This window comes from Polypterus senegalus, chromosome 5 (genome assembly GCF_016835505.1).
Source record: "Polypterus senegalus isolate Bchr_013 chromosome 5, ASM1683550v1, whole genome shotgun sequence".
Taxonomy (NCBI): domain Eukaryota; kingdom Metazoa; phylum Chordata; class Cladistia; order Polypteriformes; family Polypteridae; genus Polypterus; species Polypterus senegalus.
This window is the reverse complement of record NC_053158.1, coordinates 40050225-40066818: the sequence shown is the minus strand read 5'-3', so window position 1 is coordinate 40066818 and position 16594 is coordinate 40050225. Positions and strand designations below refer to the sequence as shown.

Here is a 16594-nt window from a genome sequence, read left to right as displayed (position 1 = left end):
ATTCCGATGACATCTTACAGAAATATATCTGAAAAGGCTGTTTAATGATTAAATCCATCAGTCCAGGGATTTGTCCATTTCAGCTAGCATTGGGCATGAGGCAGAAACAATCCCTGGACGAGGTATCAGCTCATCACAAGGTGAATACAAGCACACACATACACTAGCGTCATTTTAGTATCACCAAATCTGCATATCTTTGGAAGGAAACCGGAGCACACTGAGGAAACCCAGCAGGAAAATATGCAGGGAATACCAGTGACGTGACTCTGTGAGGAAGCAGTACTAACGCTCCACCACAGTGTCACCCCCATGTGTGTAATTATTAACAGTATTCATTATTTAAACGAAATTACCAATTTATCTGTAAAATGTAACATACATACTTCAATGCATTTCATCATGAAAGTGATATCAAGAATAAATCTAAGGATTCTAAATGTGCAGAGAGTTGGAATATCATACATTTAATGTGCTCAGTGCGGCGATCTATTGCTGTTTGCTGCAGCTGTCAGTACCGGAGGAAGCCCTAGAAAGAAAGACGGTATGTGAGACTTTTGAAATGTATCGGGTCATTACGATCGGGAATATGTGACGCTTGAATATAAAAGCACCACAAATGCATCGGTATGTCGGCATTTTGCTTCACCACTTCGAACAGTTCATCAAACATCGAAGCGCACACACTGATCTCGTAGGATCCACAAAGCGGCTTTCTGTCACATGTAGATAGTAACCAGAGACTCTGATGTCATATTCCAACTTTTAGCACACTGTGCCCCCCGTCTTTTTGCTGGTACTGCAACTCGCGCATGCGTCACGTTAATTTCTGAGAACCTGCTCAGAGGACGTGTCAAATGAACAACGGAAACGCATGGCAGCCATAATACAGGTGTATACGCGTTCTGAGCGTGAAGTAGAAACGAGCCTTAAGTCTGCTACCCAGCTGCGTCTTGAATATGAAATTTTGAAGCTGCTGCCCCCTGCAGGGAAAGAGTGGCAGCTGCATCTCCCACCCTGTTAATTTGATGTGGAGACCAAAGGTTTGAACCCGTTATTGACATCATCAAGACCAATGCCACTTTCACTCAACCAAATGTGTCAGACTGAACTCACAGTCACAATCCTTTGATCAAACATCACATTCTTAATAAGCACAAAACATTCTATTAAAAAAGAATAGCATAAACTGGGTTAGGTTACATTCCTGAAATAAATTATGAAACTTACCATTTTTACCGACAAATGAGAGAATAATTTTGCTCAGCTCTCCCACCATAACGGCAAACAGTTCAAAGGTATAAACCTGAAAAACCAATAAACAAAAATTATCATTGAGGCCTGTGGCTGTCAAAGGTATTAAAATATCAAAAAAAATGAACAGTGAAAACCTAGTTTTATATTTAGTCAGTCAGTCATTGTCCAACCCATTATATCCTAACACAGGGTCACGGGGGGTCTGCTGGAGGATATCCCAGCAAGCACAGGGCACAAGGCAGGAACAAACCCTAGTAGGCCCCAACCCACCGCAGGACACACACACACACCAAGCACACACTAGGGACAATTTAGAATCGCCAATGCACCTAACCTGCATGTCTTTGGACTGTGGGAGGAAACTGGAGCATCCAGAGGAAACCCACACAGATACGGGGAGAACATACAAACTCCAGGTCTCCTTACTGCAAGGCAGCAGCACTACCACTGCGCCGCCGTGCTGCCCATTTTAAATTCATATTTAGTTACATTTCTCTTAACTGGTAATAACCACTTCATTCTGATTGTTGATTCAGTGCACTAATGACACTTTAAGGACATAGTTAAAGAAAAAGATTACTCCCTAGAAGGTGGGCTCAATATAAATATTTTCATATTTATGCATACATTTTGCTTGCATTTATGCATTAATCAAGAAACCATCAAAATAATATCCAAATCAGCTGCAATACTATAAAGATACACATTAAGCAACAGCCAGGTCATTTGTCAAAAAACATTTTTTTTGTTCTCCCAACCTCCATTTCACAAGATATTTTCTTTACTTACACACAAAAAGTTTTAGCATTATTACTTGAGCACAAAGGCTTCCAACATTTTAACAATTTCTGAAACATAGGCAGGTCATGTAAACAATCATTAATAACATCTTAGAAGTAACAAATATCAGAGGGTCAATAAAACCATAGTGTCCAGGAATCAAACTACTGATACTGAATATTCACAGCGTTGTCCATCAGGCCGATGTGTTTCGGGACTCACCACTTCATCAGGGCCTGTACAAACTACAAACTAAAGACAAATAAATTCACATCTCATTAAGACTTATACGTTCCTTAATGTGCATTTATGCATTGTCACAAATGCACTTCAGAGGGACATTTTACAAGTTCCTCACAGGTAGGTAATACCACCCCAATCCGAGAGGGGGCACTGCACCAACTAACTACCTTGACTTGTCTCTGTTCCACAGCAAGGAAGGACCGCACAGTGAGGGCAACTAACCCTGCTTCTTGCAATCCTGGGGTGTAACTTCGAAACCGCCCTGAGTATAATGTTGCTTAAAGCCTAAAGCGACCAAGGAAAGGCTTTCCAGATGTTATGCAAATTGACATTGAAGAAAGAAGACTTGTCCACCCGTTTACAAAGAGACAACTTAATTTTGTTGATAATATTGCTAAAATGGCATCTTTTTATTTTGTATGTTTATCCAGTAAAAGGTGACAGCTGGCTTGGCTTCCAAAAATGCTGTTATTGTACAAGCTTGTTATTCCTCGGACGCCCACAGCATGCACATAAAAGTATTTTAGTTTTTTTCTACGACTATCATATCACTTTTCAAATGTAAACATGCAGTGACAAGCTTCCAAACAGGTCAGTGCTGAAGGTCAAGCATAAAATCTTTTTAATAACCAAGAACTTGCAGAATAGTCACATTAAGGAAAAAAAAGGTTCATCTGAAGATGGCTGTATCATTTATTAGACTCATTCTTGTAAATAGTGTTTAGGTAAGATAATAAAGAGAGCAGCTAACAGACCCTCCTTCCCACTGGCAAGTTACCCAAACTATTCCATAACATTTCAGTAATTATTTACCGCTCTAATGCTGATCTTTCTGATCATAAAATACAGTAGGTCATTACGATAGCAATTGACGAGGAAAAATTCATAATTAATTGCAGAATTACGGTATTTGAGAGATCCTCTAGAGTGCCTCTTTCTCTTGCACCATTTGGTTCAAAAACTAATCACCATATCGGCCTCTCATAAATTTTGAGTTTGATATTTTTCTGTTTTAGCTCTAGATTGTCCTCAAGAAACTGTGACACACAGACACACACACACACACACATACACGGACAGATACACACCCATCATTGAGATATCAATGTTCTTGTTGTCAGGGGACCCTAAAACGTTGAGATTTGTTGAAAACCGGAGATCGAAATTTGTGATAAATCTAAAGTTTTCGCTCCCCCCCTCATAGAAGGTAGGTTATGGTTGGGGGGGAGTTCGCAAAGCAAAAAACACACACACACTGAACTAACACACAAAGCTAAATATATATAAAGTTTTATCTCTGGTTCAAGTGTGTGTTTTTTATTGATCTTTTGACGTAACACTAAAATTGAAATGCTTTGCAGAGGTGTGCAAACTTTTTTTATTTTATACTAATACATGAAATGCCAGTGTTAATCACAGTATAAAGATATACACTCATTGTATTGCATGTATGACTGTGAATTTCTAATCGTCAGCTGTTGTTGTATTTTCTGTATTTCACCTAAACCCCTCTTCTTCTGAGCGGTCATGATGATAATTAGTGCTGAGTGAACCCCGTTGCATTTGCAACATCTCTACATCAGCGAAATCACAGAAATGTTCAGAAACCTTGTATAACTCAGTGAAATGCATTTTAATCAATGGTGAAATTGGAACTGAACTAGTTCTGAATGGATTATAATGGTGCAATGGTCTTTTAATTGTCCCAGAGGGCTTGGGAAAAGTCTGCCAACAATTCTGGAACAATTATTGTGACCAAAAATGTGATCTAAGCTGTGAGGCAGCGTTGCTAACCACTGCACCACAGTGCATCAAACAACACAAGATGCAGACGGAATGAACACTACAAATAAAATACAACAAAGGATCACAAACTAGAAAGAAGTAAATAAAATAAAAAGCATTGTGCTGAGGGAGTGCACGTCACAGGGTGTACAATAGCCATACCCCAAAAATGGTGCCATGGGACCTGTTCCATTGTTTGAAGCTGCAGCTCCTGGCACAGTTGGATCATCTTTTTTGTCACCCATTTATTTGTGCTGACGCTTTGCACTTTCTTCTCCCATCAAGAATGAAGAAATGCCTCGTAAATAGTAATACATCTTTTGTTCTTATTATTTCACAACGTGCCCTGTGTTTTCTGATGGGTGGAGGGGAGGGCTCCTTTAAGGCTCATTTCAAGAGCACACGGCTAGTTTTCATGCACAGTTAGAGATTGGGGTGCTGTGCTGTCAGGGCACAGTGATCAGTATTATATATATTGTGAGGTTTCTGAACTGTTTTGGGACCCCCACCCTCAATGGGATGACACGCAGAAGTGCGTCTCGAAGTGTGATTGCTGCGTCTCTGGAAGATTGCTTGACTGCAGTGGAGTTACAAGGAAGCAAATCTGAGCCGACCGCAGTTGTGCTATAAGCGCCTGTCATCGATGGGTGATTCGAGGAACATTAGAAATACAGAGAACTGTATTACTTGGCCACTAACCTGGCCACGACCCTGCCTGACTGCTATGTTTGTGTATAGGAGAGTGCTACAATAAATAACCGTGCTGTTTCCAGTGTTGTGCATGGACTAGTTCAAAAGAGTGCATTCATTGATCAAGCTCATTTTTCTAAGAACGGTGAACTTAACGTAACGTATTTGCAAGTGAAGAACTTGAACGTGAGCTAGTTCAGTTTTATATGCCATTCTGGATCTGGTTTAGATCCAGCTTAAATGTTTTGCCTTACCCTGTAATGTAGGGGTGGAGCTGAATCCGAATATGGTATTTGGATAAGCACAAATGCCGGATTTTTACGAATATTTATTTTGTACGAATTTTAGGCCATTTATTTGTATTTAGAATAAATAACATAAAATCAAATAGGCACCATCTGTGTCTGCCTGCTTGTGCTTAAGCTGCACCCCCGCTGACACGAGCACACGCTGAAGCTCCGTTTTCACTTTTAGGAAAATATTGTACTTCGCGAGGCCACTTTATATTTTTCCCCATTGGACACGTAATATGTGATGTGAATTTTGACTGGCAGTGTAATAGGTTAGTTCACCTACACGCTGGTTCCATAGTCACCATTTGTGTCACACAGTTGGAAATAGAGCGGTAATTTATACGTATACTTGCATATATTTAACTTCCATTTTTGACCGGGAGGATATTAGCATACAGTACAGGCCAAAAGTTTGGGCACACCTCCTCATTCAATGTGTTTTCTTTATTTTCATGACCATTTATATTGGTAGATTCTCACTGAAGGCATCAAAACTATGAATGAACACATGTGGAGTTATGTACTTAACAAAAAAATACAGGTGACTACCTGTTGAAGCTCATCGAGAGAATGCCAAGAGTGTGCAAAGCAGTAATCGGAGCAAAGGGTGGCTATTTTGAAGAAACTAGAATATAAAACATGTTTTCAGTTATTTCACCTTTTTTTGTTAAGTACAAAAGTACTCCACATGTGTTCATTCATAGTTTTGATGCCTTCAGTCATGAAAATAAAGAAAACACATTGAATGAGGAGGTGTGTCCAAACTTTTGGCCTGTACTGTATATGGTTATACGTATTTATTGCTGGTATGACTCAATAAAGTGTACAGTATTTAAATAAAGAAAGTCTTCATAATTATTGTATTTTATTCCAGAACACTGTAATAGCCTAATATAAGGCATGCAAAATTGAAAAAGTAAACTCATGGGTCATTTATACTAACTCCTTACAAAATACAAAATGAACTGAACATGAACTAGTTCGAAACTGAAATGGTGAACTATGAACGTGAATTTATTCATTTTAATCTGTGTGAACTGAACTTTGAGCGAGTTCTTGTGAGGTGTGAACTTGCACAACACTGGCTGTTTCTGTTTCAAGCTGAATTAAGCTGGTTTTGCTAAAGTATGAGACTCTGTCTCATGTTTTGGGGTGCAAGACTCGCGCGTCACAATATGTTGACAGTGTTGGTAATACTGGACGTTTTTTGTTTATTTTTTTTTAAATCCATGCGGAATGGACATCTGGCAGTGCTTCTCAACATTTTTACCTTATTAAGTTCACTGACGACACACATAAGGCAATCGAAGAGCCCAAGGGGTTGAAAATAATCATGAATGGGAAACAAGTGCAATCAGAGATGGCAGAAATATCTTGCAACATTGTTAGGTGGAAAGGGGTGGGAAGGCATGGATTCAGTGCATCTCAATTACTGAAATGGATTTTTTTTCTCTTATGTTCTTGTGATAAGCCAGCAATAATCTAACAGTAGGCATGTGTCAAAATTCTGTGCATGGCTGCTACAGCTCTATGATGTCATATTGACCTTGCAAAGCATCATGTGTTGCATGAAAAAAAATGTTTGCCTAAGCCAGCTGCATGGCAAATTTCTAGGGAAATATTTGCCAAACAAGGTCACGGAAAACACAACGCATTCATTGCAAAAATGCTTTGGCGAATTTTGCTGATCAACACTAGTAAACTTAAATAGTTTTGGCCTGAAGTGGAAAGAGACACCCTATGATACAGGAAGTTCACAATAGAAAGATATCTGTATATATAAAATGCTAAGGGTTGTGTCTGTCTGTCAGGTGATTATTCATGAACCACTAGGGGTGGATCCTTGATTTTGGTCTTATTGAAAGATTATGAAGAGCTACACGTTGGTGAGGCAAGAAAATGTGACTAACACCAACCTACACAAAGTTAGCGTCATTCGCGTCTTTCTTACAGCATACACAAACTGATTGACATGACAGTGAGAAAAAGAAGAGCATCTGCTGAGCACAAAGCAAATGGCATACGCCAATTACATGATAGGAAAAAGAAGAATAACAGCTCCAGCATAAAGCTGGTACTCATGAACTATTGAGGTTGGAACCTTCATTTTGGAAAGACCAAAGGTCCACATGTTTTCTAGTACTCTTAAGTTTCATGACAAAGTGGAAAGGATTCAAGCCAAACAATAAGCAATTACATACAGTTTGGCGGTTTCAAGACAAAAAAAAGACTAAAATTCTGAAATGTTTGTAGTCCAATGAACAGCTGCAGCCCATGCACATAGTGGCCAACATGAGATGGAGCAAAGCAGTTGAGATGGAGAACTTATACAAGCACATGTACACTGGTCAGTAGACAAATTCAAAGGTATTTGTTCAATTGAATAAAACACATATTAACCTGAGTATTTAAAATTGTGTATAATATGCACAGGACTGGCAATATTTACTTCAAATCCAAGATACCTGGAAACTTGGTCAAAATAGCACATTTACAATGCAATAAATATGGACCATCAAAAAGAGAAATAGTGTTTACTACCATTTTTAATATTTGCTTCTTATTCCAGGAAATAGACTGTATTATCTGAGTTAATTGCAGTTCATTGCGTAAGCATGTTTTATCCTTGATGGGTTACTTTATCATACAATGAAGAACGCTTTCCCACCTTGATGTTGTCATTGTGCTCGAGGGTCCGCAAAGGCCACAGCAAAGGCCTGTCTCCAGTATCACCGTGGCTCCCATGAATGCCCAATAAAACCTGGCCTGGACTGGCTTTATTAAAAAAGTCACTGCTGAATACAGACACATGGTAGGCAAGCACTGTGAAAAAATATGCAAAATGAGTAAGTTTTTAATTCCATATTATGTTCACGAACATACAGTAACAAATATTCACTTTCTTATCCTGTGTCGGGCTCTATGAAAGAGGTGATACTACAGAAAAGCTAAAAGAACCAAATGTGTTTGTGATGTGGAGTTAAGAATCACCAACTAAAGGGTCACTGCAGTGCCAAGTTAAAGTAGTGAAGTGAGCTGTACAAGCCCCTGTGTGAAAAAATCTTGTTCTTCACTTCAAAATGGCACATCATACACGTTTAGCGAAGAACGGAGGCAGGAAGATTGAAAATGTTGTTGGATTTGCCATGTCTACATGCCAACCGCTGACTCTTCCTTTGTACTCACATGGTACAGTATATATACTCATTGAGGTCTGGGTAAGACAAATGTGACGCTAAGTGGTTTAGTTAAAAAGGGGATGCCATTTCCCAAGTCCTACCCAAAACTGGCAAAATGATTTGAAATCAATGGGGAGGAGGAATCTAACTGCTTTTGAGTGGATTATAATGGGGCAATGGTCTTTTAAGTGTCCCTGACAGCTAATGATACATCTGACAACTATGCTGAACCGATTATTGTGTTCAGCAATGTGATCTGAGCTATGATTCAGCAGTGCTAACCACCGCACCACTTTGCCTCAAAAAACACAGGATGCAGTCAGAAGAATAACTACAAACAAAATATATCAAAAAGCCACAAACTAACAATAAACAAAAAAAAAAAAACTATCTATTATAATAAAAAAAAATCCTGGGATGAGACGTGACTTTTTCAGAGAGATACTTTCACGTCCTGCGAGATGAGACTTTGTACCAAGAGATTTAACCATGCCCGGGGCCGGAAATAAAAGACAAAGAGTAGAAGACAAAGTAGAACGTCGTAAAGAATTCAAAACCATTGGTGCAATACACATGCAGAGCAGGTAAGAGATAATGGAAATACTAAAATTCAAAAGTCTCAAAAAATTGATTGTAAAGATCGCATTAGTGCAAACAGACGGAAATTATTACTCTGTGAAATAACAGAACAGCGCAAAGAGACTGAATATATTATTCGGATTTAAACTTTAAGTCGGAGACTTGTAGATTGTCTAATTCGTGTTGCCATCTTCCCAATGAAGAGGCGTAGCCACGAGAATTAAAAGATTTGTTGTTTGGCGAAAGTGAAATCCACATACGCTGTCACGCTTGGGTCACAGAGTTGCACAGATACACAGGAAAGTTTAGAGACAGAAACATTATTCAAACACTTCAAACAAACATAAGTCTCTTTCAGGAGTGAATCGAGCTCCGTTTGTGGTCGGAGGGGTCAGTTCCATCTCTCAATTAAAAGAATAGAAAATCTTCCTCTTCATAGGGGTGCTCCTCAGGAGCAGGACCCCCAACAGGAGCAGAGGATGTCTGGGGGAGAACAGAGACAATGCAGTAATACAAAAGGACAGCTGCTGTACAGGCTTTTAAACGTTCGAAGAGCCATGAGAGATGCAGATCACGCAGCACGGCAGCAGCCGCAAATGAGCAGCTGATCGAGCAAAGAGGAGGTAAAAAAAAAAAACTGTATTTGTTTCCCATTATATTACCGTTTAAGAGGGGGTTTCAAAGGAGCAACCATGTCTCCTTGGGGTACGTTCAGACCCCCTCTTCACAATGCAAGTGGGAGAGATGTGAAGTGGTTGGCGCGTAGCGCAGGCCAGGGGTTGGCGAGCGAAGCGAGCAGGGGGCAAACCACCCTAGTATTATATAGTAGATATACTGTATATCATTATGCTCACAAGTTACTAATCTTTGGAGCACTGATTAGTCATGCCACAGAGTTAGAAGCACAAACCAATCTACATGTCCCAGTAGCCATGTGTTGGGTCCATATAAGGGAGCGGGCATAGAGCAAATTCATGTGCAATTAGCCACGTGGCTATCACTGAGTCAAAACAAACCCTAAATCCTATGAGATAATAATAGTAACAAGAGATTGATCTTTTTAATGGAAGACAAAAGTGCAAGCAGTTGTGGCCTTGCACCCCCGTGGCTTCATTTACCAAGTTGTCTTCTCTGTTATGGAGCCAGCATAGTCCCATATGCAGCCATTTGGCTTCACATACCCATGAGTTCAAATAGCCTCCTAAAAGGACTTTGTGTTATCTGACCCTATTCTCTGGAGACAACCTGTTTGCTCCATTTATGAGGCGGAATTACCTGCTTTTATTTTTCAGCTTTGAGGTATTAGCAAGCTCTTGTTAGTCCTTTTGAATATTAATGCTCTCTTCTGAGATGGTCATCCATCCCTGAGGCCTACTGGATTACCAGGCCTTCATGATGCTTGCGCCAAGGCCACATAATCCTCTCCAATCTCTACTATTGTCCCTGTCTATACCCCTTTCTGGGGTATCCTGCACATCTGCACGTGGCCGTGTGTTCCCATCTTTATAACCTCATGTATTGTTGTATTGCTTACCAATGGAGGTCTCTGGCAGGGATTTTTCCCATCCTCTTGCCAGGTGGACACCCTTCACTAATGTTTGCTTTTCTTATGTCTCCAGAGCTTTTAGCTACTTTAGTACTCATCAAGCAGTACTTCTCCACTCAGGGGGTTCAGACCCAGCTTGACAGGGCATTCATCTATAATCCATCATTGTGAGAACAGTATATAGAATGTCACTTTATAAACCTCCCTTAACAACTAACCTTCTCCTTAGAGTAGCTTTTTTATCAAATTTTGTTTTTTTTATAGTCACAACATTTAATGTGCAGTATATATCAATGCTCCACTGCTGTGGACGAATTTCCTGAAATAAGCTGAAACTCTGGCAGCTCTCCTTGGTTTGCCAGACAAATTGAGTGTAGTAATGATTTTATAAGAACCTACGGTAAAGATAATTTATTCCAAATGACTTTAAAATGTTCCCAAAATCTACACATTGAGTGTTTCAGACAGATTTCTACTTACGTGGAAGAGCAGGTTTTAAAGGCCACTCCACTGGGATTTCCAGCCACCTGTCCCCATTGGAAGTTAGGGGCAGTGACTCATTCACACAGCAGACAAATGAATCCAGCGTGCGAGGATTCAGCATTTTAAAAGAGTAGAGAGATACTCCGGCTGCTCTATCCAGAGCACTGCTGAATCCCAGACGGACTTTAAACAGCTCACCCAGGTCTTCAGGAACATTAATCTACAAATGAGGCATGAGTAAAATGTACATGCATTATTTATAATTTTAATAGACTATCTTCCTCAAAGTGACAGAGGATTCATTTCAGTTAAAATCGTGCTAGGCTCAGTATTTTACATAGCTGATGGTAATTATATGCCATGCTAAACATTATAGTGGATGCAAATTAAAATTGTCCTTTTTATTAAAAACAAAAAGATCAATGTGAATTAATTTTGAACAAATTTAAAATAGTGAAAAGGCAGAGTAAATATAATGAATTAATCCTATATGCAGTATTAGGTATGTATGTACTCCAAAGATACGTTCATACAGTAGTTGTGCTTGTTAATAAAGAAGAAAAATAACATCAGTCACTTCCGATTTCAGGGAATATAAATATAAATTAAATGATTGCCCTACAGCATATTGGTTTACAGCACAGCAAATTATATTATATAGAAAGATATTTCATCTATGCACTTCAGAGTCGCTGCATGGATGTTTCAAAGAAATACAATTTCATTAACTACACTTGCATGTAATATTTTAAAATAAATTGCTCACTTCATGTGTTCTTCTCTGGTTGCCATTGTGATGTTCACCACTCAGAATGAAAGGCATTGATCTTCCCAGTGTCCCGTACAGAACAATAGTTAGGTCCAAAGCTGCTTCTGAAGTCTTTACAGTCTCTTTTTTGTGTTCAACCAAGTCTATCTTCCATAATCCTTCTACAGAATACAACCAAACAAATACATATTTGCTACAAATAATAGAAAGATAATGGAACTAAAAGTTAATTTCATTAAAATGTTATACTACTTAAGAATAACATTACACATAATATGTGTCATTGGTAGAGTAGCCAGACTCTTTTGATGTCAACAAAAGATGGGATGCCATCTACAACAAAATCATATGAAATTTGCTCACTGATTATATGTCAGCCTCCATTAATGACATGCCTGGGGATTGTTGTCTGATCCTAATTGTCACTTTTGTTTCCTGAACACCAGAGGTACATTAATGTACTGTATATGTTTTGGGACTGCCCTTCTGCATTTTTGCTTTAGGCGTCTTTCTTTCTTTCTTTCTTTCTTTCTTTCAACATCCCCTTGCCTTGCTTCTCCACATTTTTCTACTCCTAGAGTGTGCCTCACTTCATTTGTCTGTCATCCAACAGAAGCTATTTATGTTAGGGATAAACCTTGGGAACGTTGCTCTTGCCTCTCGCTGGAAATCTTGTGATGTCTTTCCTCTTTCCATCTGGAAGTCTTCATTTTATAATCTGATCTATTGGGAATATGTCAGCAGTGAAAATCAATTGGGCATCTGGACTAAACTGATATGGTATGGATGGTCCAAGCACAGATGCCACCTTGTCCTGGCTGCAGCCCTGATCCTTAGGGTTTCTTCTTCATAATAGGGTTGGTGATATGCTGTTACCGTGCTTGCTGGTCCTCATGGACTCCTTTATTTGTTGTTGTCAATTTGAATGTGGCAGGAGTCACGAATGTACATCTGAGGATCACCATCCAAGCTCTTCCCAGGTATGTGAGGGGGGCTGAAAGGGGGATCTGCCAATAACATTCTTATTTTCTTCTTTCACAGTCTTGAGAAAGTGCCCAGTGAGGGAAACTGACCCCTACCCCCACTTACAGTCCCAGAGCTTCAAAGGAATGACCACCTGGAAAAAGGCGTCATTAATCACAGTGAAGATCTAAGAAGAGGACCTATTGGCAGAGCCAAAATATTTAGACACTACTTGGCTACACAGTACTTACTTTTGTTGTTATTTTCCACACCATTGAGCATTGTTTTTGTTTTGGACTTTATTAGTAAACAGTACCCCAAAGTATTCTGGTTTCATTGACCCTTCTTCACTAGAGTGACCACACAGTGTTAGGTTAGGTTTGGTTTGGTTGTATAGGATTGAGTTGGGTTGTCTTGTGTTATGGGGTGGTGTGCAGGGACAGGTAGGTGCCGTCGCATTAGGTTTTATTTTATTTTAATTCTTGTCAAAACAGTTTATGTTTTTCTTTAATGTACTGGTTTTCATCCATTAATTCTTCCTGTCATTCAGATTTAAATAAAGATATACAGTGAAAAAATCAAAATAAATAAATAAATAAATAATGCTCCAAATGTGAATTTCTTCACATAAGGTGGTTGCTGGTGATGTGTTTGGTGGGTTTTGGCAGCAGTGACATTCTGTTTAATGAGTTTTTTTGTGGAGAAAACAAATAACATGCGCATTAGTGTGTGTTTTCATATGAAAAATTAAGCTGGATGTAAAATTTTTAAAAAACATACTGCATTTTTCTGCAGCGATTTTAACCAGTGGCATTAATAGAAGTGATTTTACTGGTGTGCTACGCATGAAATGCTTTGTGCAGCCGCAGAAAATAACACAGGAAATACTGGAAGTGAGAATGTGGCTTTGAGGAGCACAAGTAATTGTTTTCAACACAAAATGCTTAAGATGTCCGCAAAATTAGTGATCTTTCTGTTCAATCATGTTGTGGCACCCACAGGCAAACCTCATATAATTGAAGGAAAATGCGGGTTATATATGTGTTGAAAAAAAAAAAAAGAAACGTCTTCACAGATGCAAGTCTCAAAATTGACTCCTTCAAGATGGCAGAACTTTTAGTGAAAAAGACTTTCAGCAGGAAGAGGTGGGACCAGGTGCCCCGACACTGCAAGTGACGTCAAGGGTGGTAAAGCCGTCAAACTTCCAATCTGCAGAAGGAGGAAGAGCCGTAAGAACCTTTAAGCTTATCCCAATGCACATGCACATGACACCTGCAAATGTATTTTTTAGGTTAATTTTACGAAGCTGTATGTCAACTGAAATAGGTCTGTTTCACTTTTTACTAAAGGGTAGCTTTCCGTGATTCTTAATAAATTAAATACCCACTAAAGCCTGCTTACGGTTAATTAACTAAACAGGAAGAATAAGCAGGGTATCAAATAGTAGAAATTAAAAAAATGTTTGAATGAAAAAGGCATATATAATTTTAAAGATTTTTTTTGTATAATTAGAAATAGATATCAGTGATTCTTTGCAGGTGTCACTCTTTGTTATTTCCTATGTGTAACATCACCTCTCTTGTCCAACATTGGCTAGTGATGGCATATGGTGTCACCTGGGACCCATTTTAATGTTAATCACTTGCTTTACAGATAATTGATAATGTATTTCTCCCCAAAGGGAAGTTAAGACTTTACAGAAGTCTAAGAAAAACGGAACTGTAATAACAAACAAGAACCACCACCACCCCGAGACACGCACAAGAACTACTGGCTTAGCTAATGATATGTGGGCACCTTACTTGTACAGAAATTCTGTAGTCAAGCATTTTTGGTCTTAGTCTTGCGCAGTCTGCATTTTTTAAACTTTCCTTCACCTTCTGGAAAGTCTGCCCTGTCTTTAATGGCTAATGATTTTTTTCCACTTTGAGCAGCATTCATATCTTCAAAAGGATGCAGCTTGTGTGAAGGCCAAAGGCAATTTCTGAGACTCTTATCATCTCTGTCTGCATCCATGCGTGGAGTTAAATAAGTCTCAATAAAAAAACAACATTTTGGCAATAAGATGGTGTCACACATGTGTGATTGGGAGGCAGCTAGAGGGCCTAAGTAATAGTAGTACCACGCCAGACCAGGGGGTGAGCTGCAATAACTTTCTCTTTCTGTCCTCTTCAGACTATCCACGGGAAATTCCACTAGGTGCTGGCGGTATTGATGATGCCACTTCTGGCACCGAAGACATCACTTCCGGTTCTGGCGCTATGGATGACATCACCTCTGGTCTCGACAACATCACTTCTGGTTCTGGTCCAGATGACGTCACCTCCTCTCATGGCCTTTAAAGCCGCCATCTTATCAAACTAAAATCAATTCTGTTTTGGATTTCAACCTTGACACAACTCACCAAAAAATGCCCATTTGCAGCCAGGGCATATTATATGGTGGGTCTCTTGGCTATCTTTGTTACAACAATTAAACACACCCGTTTGAAACATTCATTTCTATTTTAAGCGTTGATTAATTTCATGTGGTTTTGTACAACCCCAATTTTGTGTTATGGTGTCAATTTTATCTTTTAATTTTTTTTGGTGTTGCAATTTTAAGTTGTCTTTTTTATTTTGTTTATACTACATGGCAGCTGTAGTAATCAACTGTTATTAGTTATCAAATTAACTTTCTGAACTAATGAATGCTCTGGACTTTCAGCTTTGTGTGACCTGGATTTCAATCACATTTGCTTTCCTTTACTTTTTTAATCCATTGTTTTCTCCATCATCCATGTGGCTTGCTGCAAAAGAAAGGATCCCAAAGATTGGACTGTCACAAATGTCTTTTTACAGTTACCTTTGCCTTCATTTAAAGAGTGTAGCTGTTCTGAAATACAGTACATCATTCAGCTCGATTTTCCATTTTGCTTCAAGACACTACTCTGTGATTGCACATATTTTCATAAGTGGCATTCGCAATTCAAGGATTAGCATGCTTGAATCTTCCTGAGAACAGATCTCCCAGTGGCATGAGATGCAATGTATTTTTCTTTGCAATTAAATTAACCTATTATTCTGAAGATGGATTTTTCTATTGTCTTCTCAGCAGTTACTGGTGTTTCTGTACTTCATAATTATATAAGGTACAAATACATGTGAAAAATAAATCATAGGGGGCCTAATTTTAATGCCGACTGTTAATGTATTTCTGCTCCGTTCAGCTGCACAATACTTGAAAAGTTTTGTAAATATGAACCTTTTTCATTAACCAAAAACTTTTTGACATCCATCTTGGAAGAAATTTTGGAATCAGAAAGGGATGACCAACTATGATTATTCTGTATATTGTGGATTCGGAAAGTACTCACTCAGACCCCCCTCACTTTCTGCACGCTCTGTTGTGTTGTAGATTTAAATTTAAATGGATACATTTACTCTTTTTCCCATCAATCTACATTCAATAACCCATAATGTCAATGGGAAAATGTGTTTTCAGAAAGGTTTCATTCCCAGCATTCAGACCCTTCATTTAGTACTTTGTAGAAACCCCTTTGGCAGCAAATGCACACCTGGATTTGGGCAGTTTATCTTATTCTGCATAGAAGATCCTCTCAAGCATCATTAGACTGGATGGATCATGCAGTGTCTGTAAACTGCCATCTTCAGGTCTCTCCACAGATGTTCTGTGCGGTTTATGTCTGGACTTTGGCTGAGCCACTCAAGGACAGTCAGAGACTTGTCCCAAAGCCACTCCAGCATTGTCTTGGCTGTATGCTTTGGGTCATCAACATGCTGAAAGGTGAATCGTCACCCCAGTCTGAAGTCACATGCACTCTGGAGCAGTTTTGTATTCAAGCACATCTCTATATTTGACGGCATTCATCCTCTACTCAATTCTGAATAGTTTCCTTGTCCCTGGCACCTAGAAACACTCCCATAGCATGGTGTTGCCATGACCATGCACAGATAATGAGTATTGCCTGGTTTTTGCTTGGGGTCTGCCAAAAATAGTTGAATGTTTTCAGTTTAGCTGATCATTA

General features: G+C 39.1%; 1 protein-coding gene across 1 annotated transcript in view; it reads right to left on the bottom strand.

The window, feature by feature from the left end:
• LOC120529864 (lipoxygenase homology domain-containing protein 1-like) overlaps positions 1-16594 on the bottom strand; it is a 419576-nt gene that overhangs the window by 58155 nt on the left and 344827 nt on the right. Inside the window, exons 51-54 of the mRNA XM_039754083.1 lie at positions 11602-11765; positions 10833-11055; positions 7717-7871; positions 1231-1306 (exon numbers count right to left, since the gene is read on the bottom strand). Of these exons, the coding sequence (XP_039610017.1) occupies positions 1231-1306; positions 7717-7871; positions 10833-11055; positions 11602-11765 (618 nt within the window). The remainder of the gene's footprint in view (positions 1-1230; positions 1307-7716; positions 7872-10832; positions 11056-11601; positions 11766-16594) is intronic.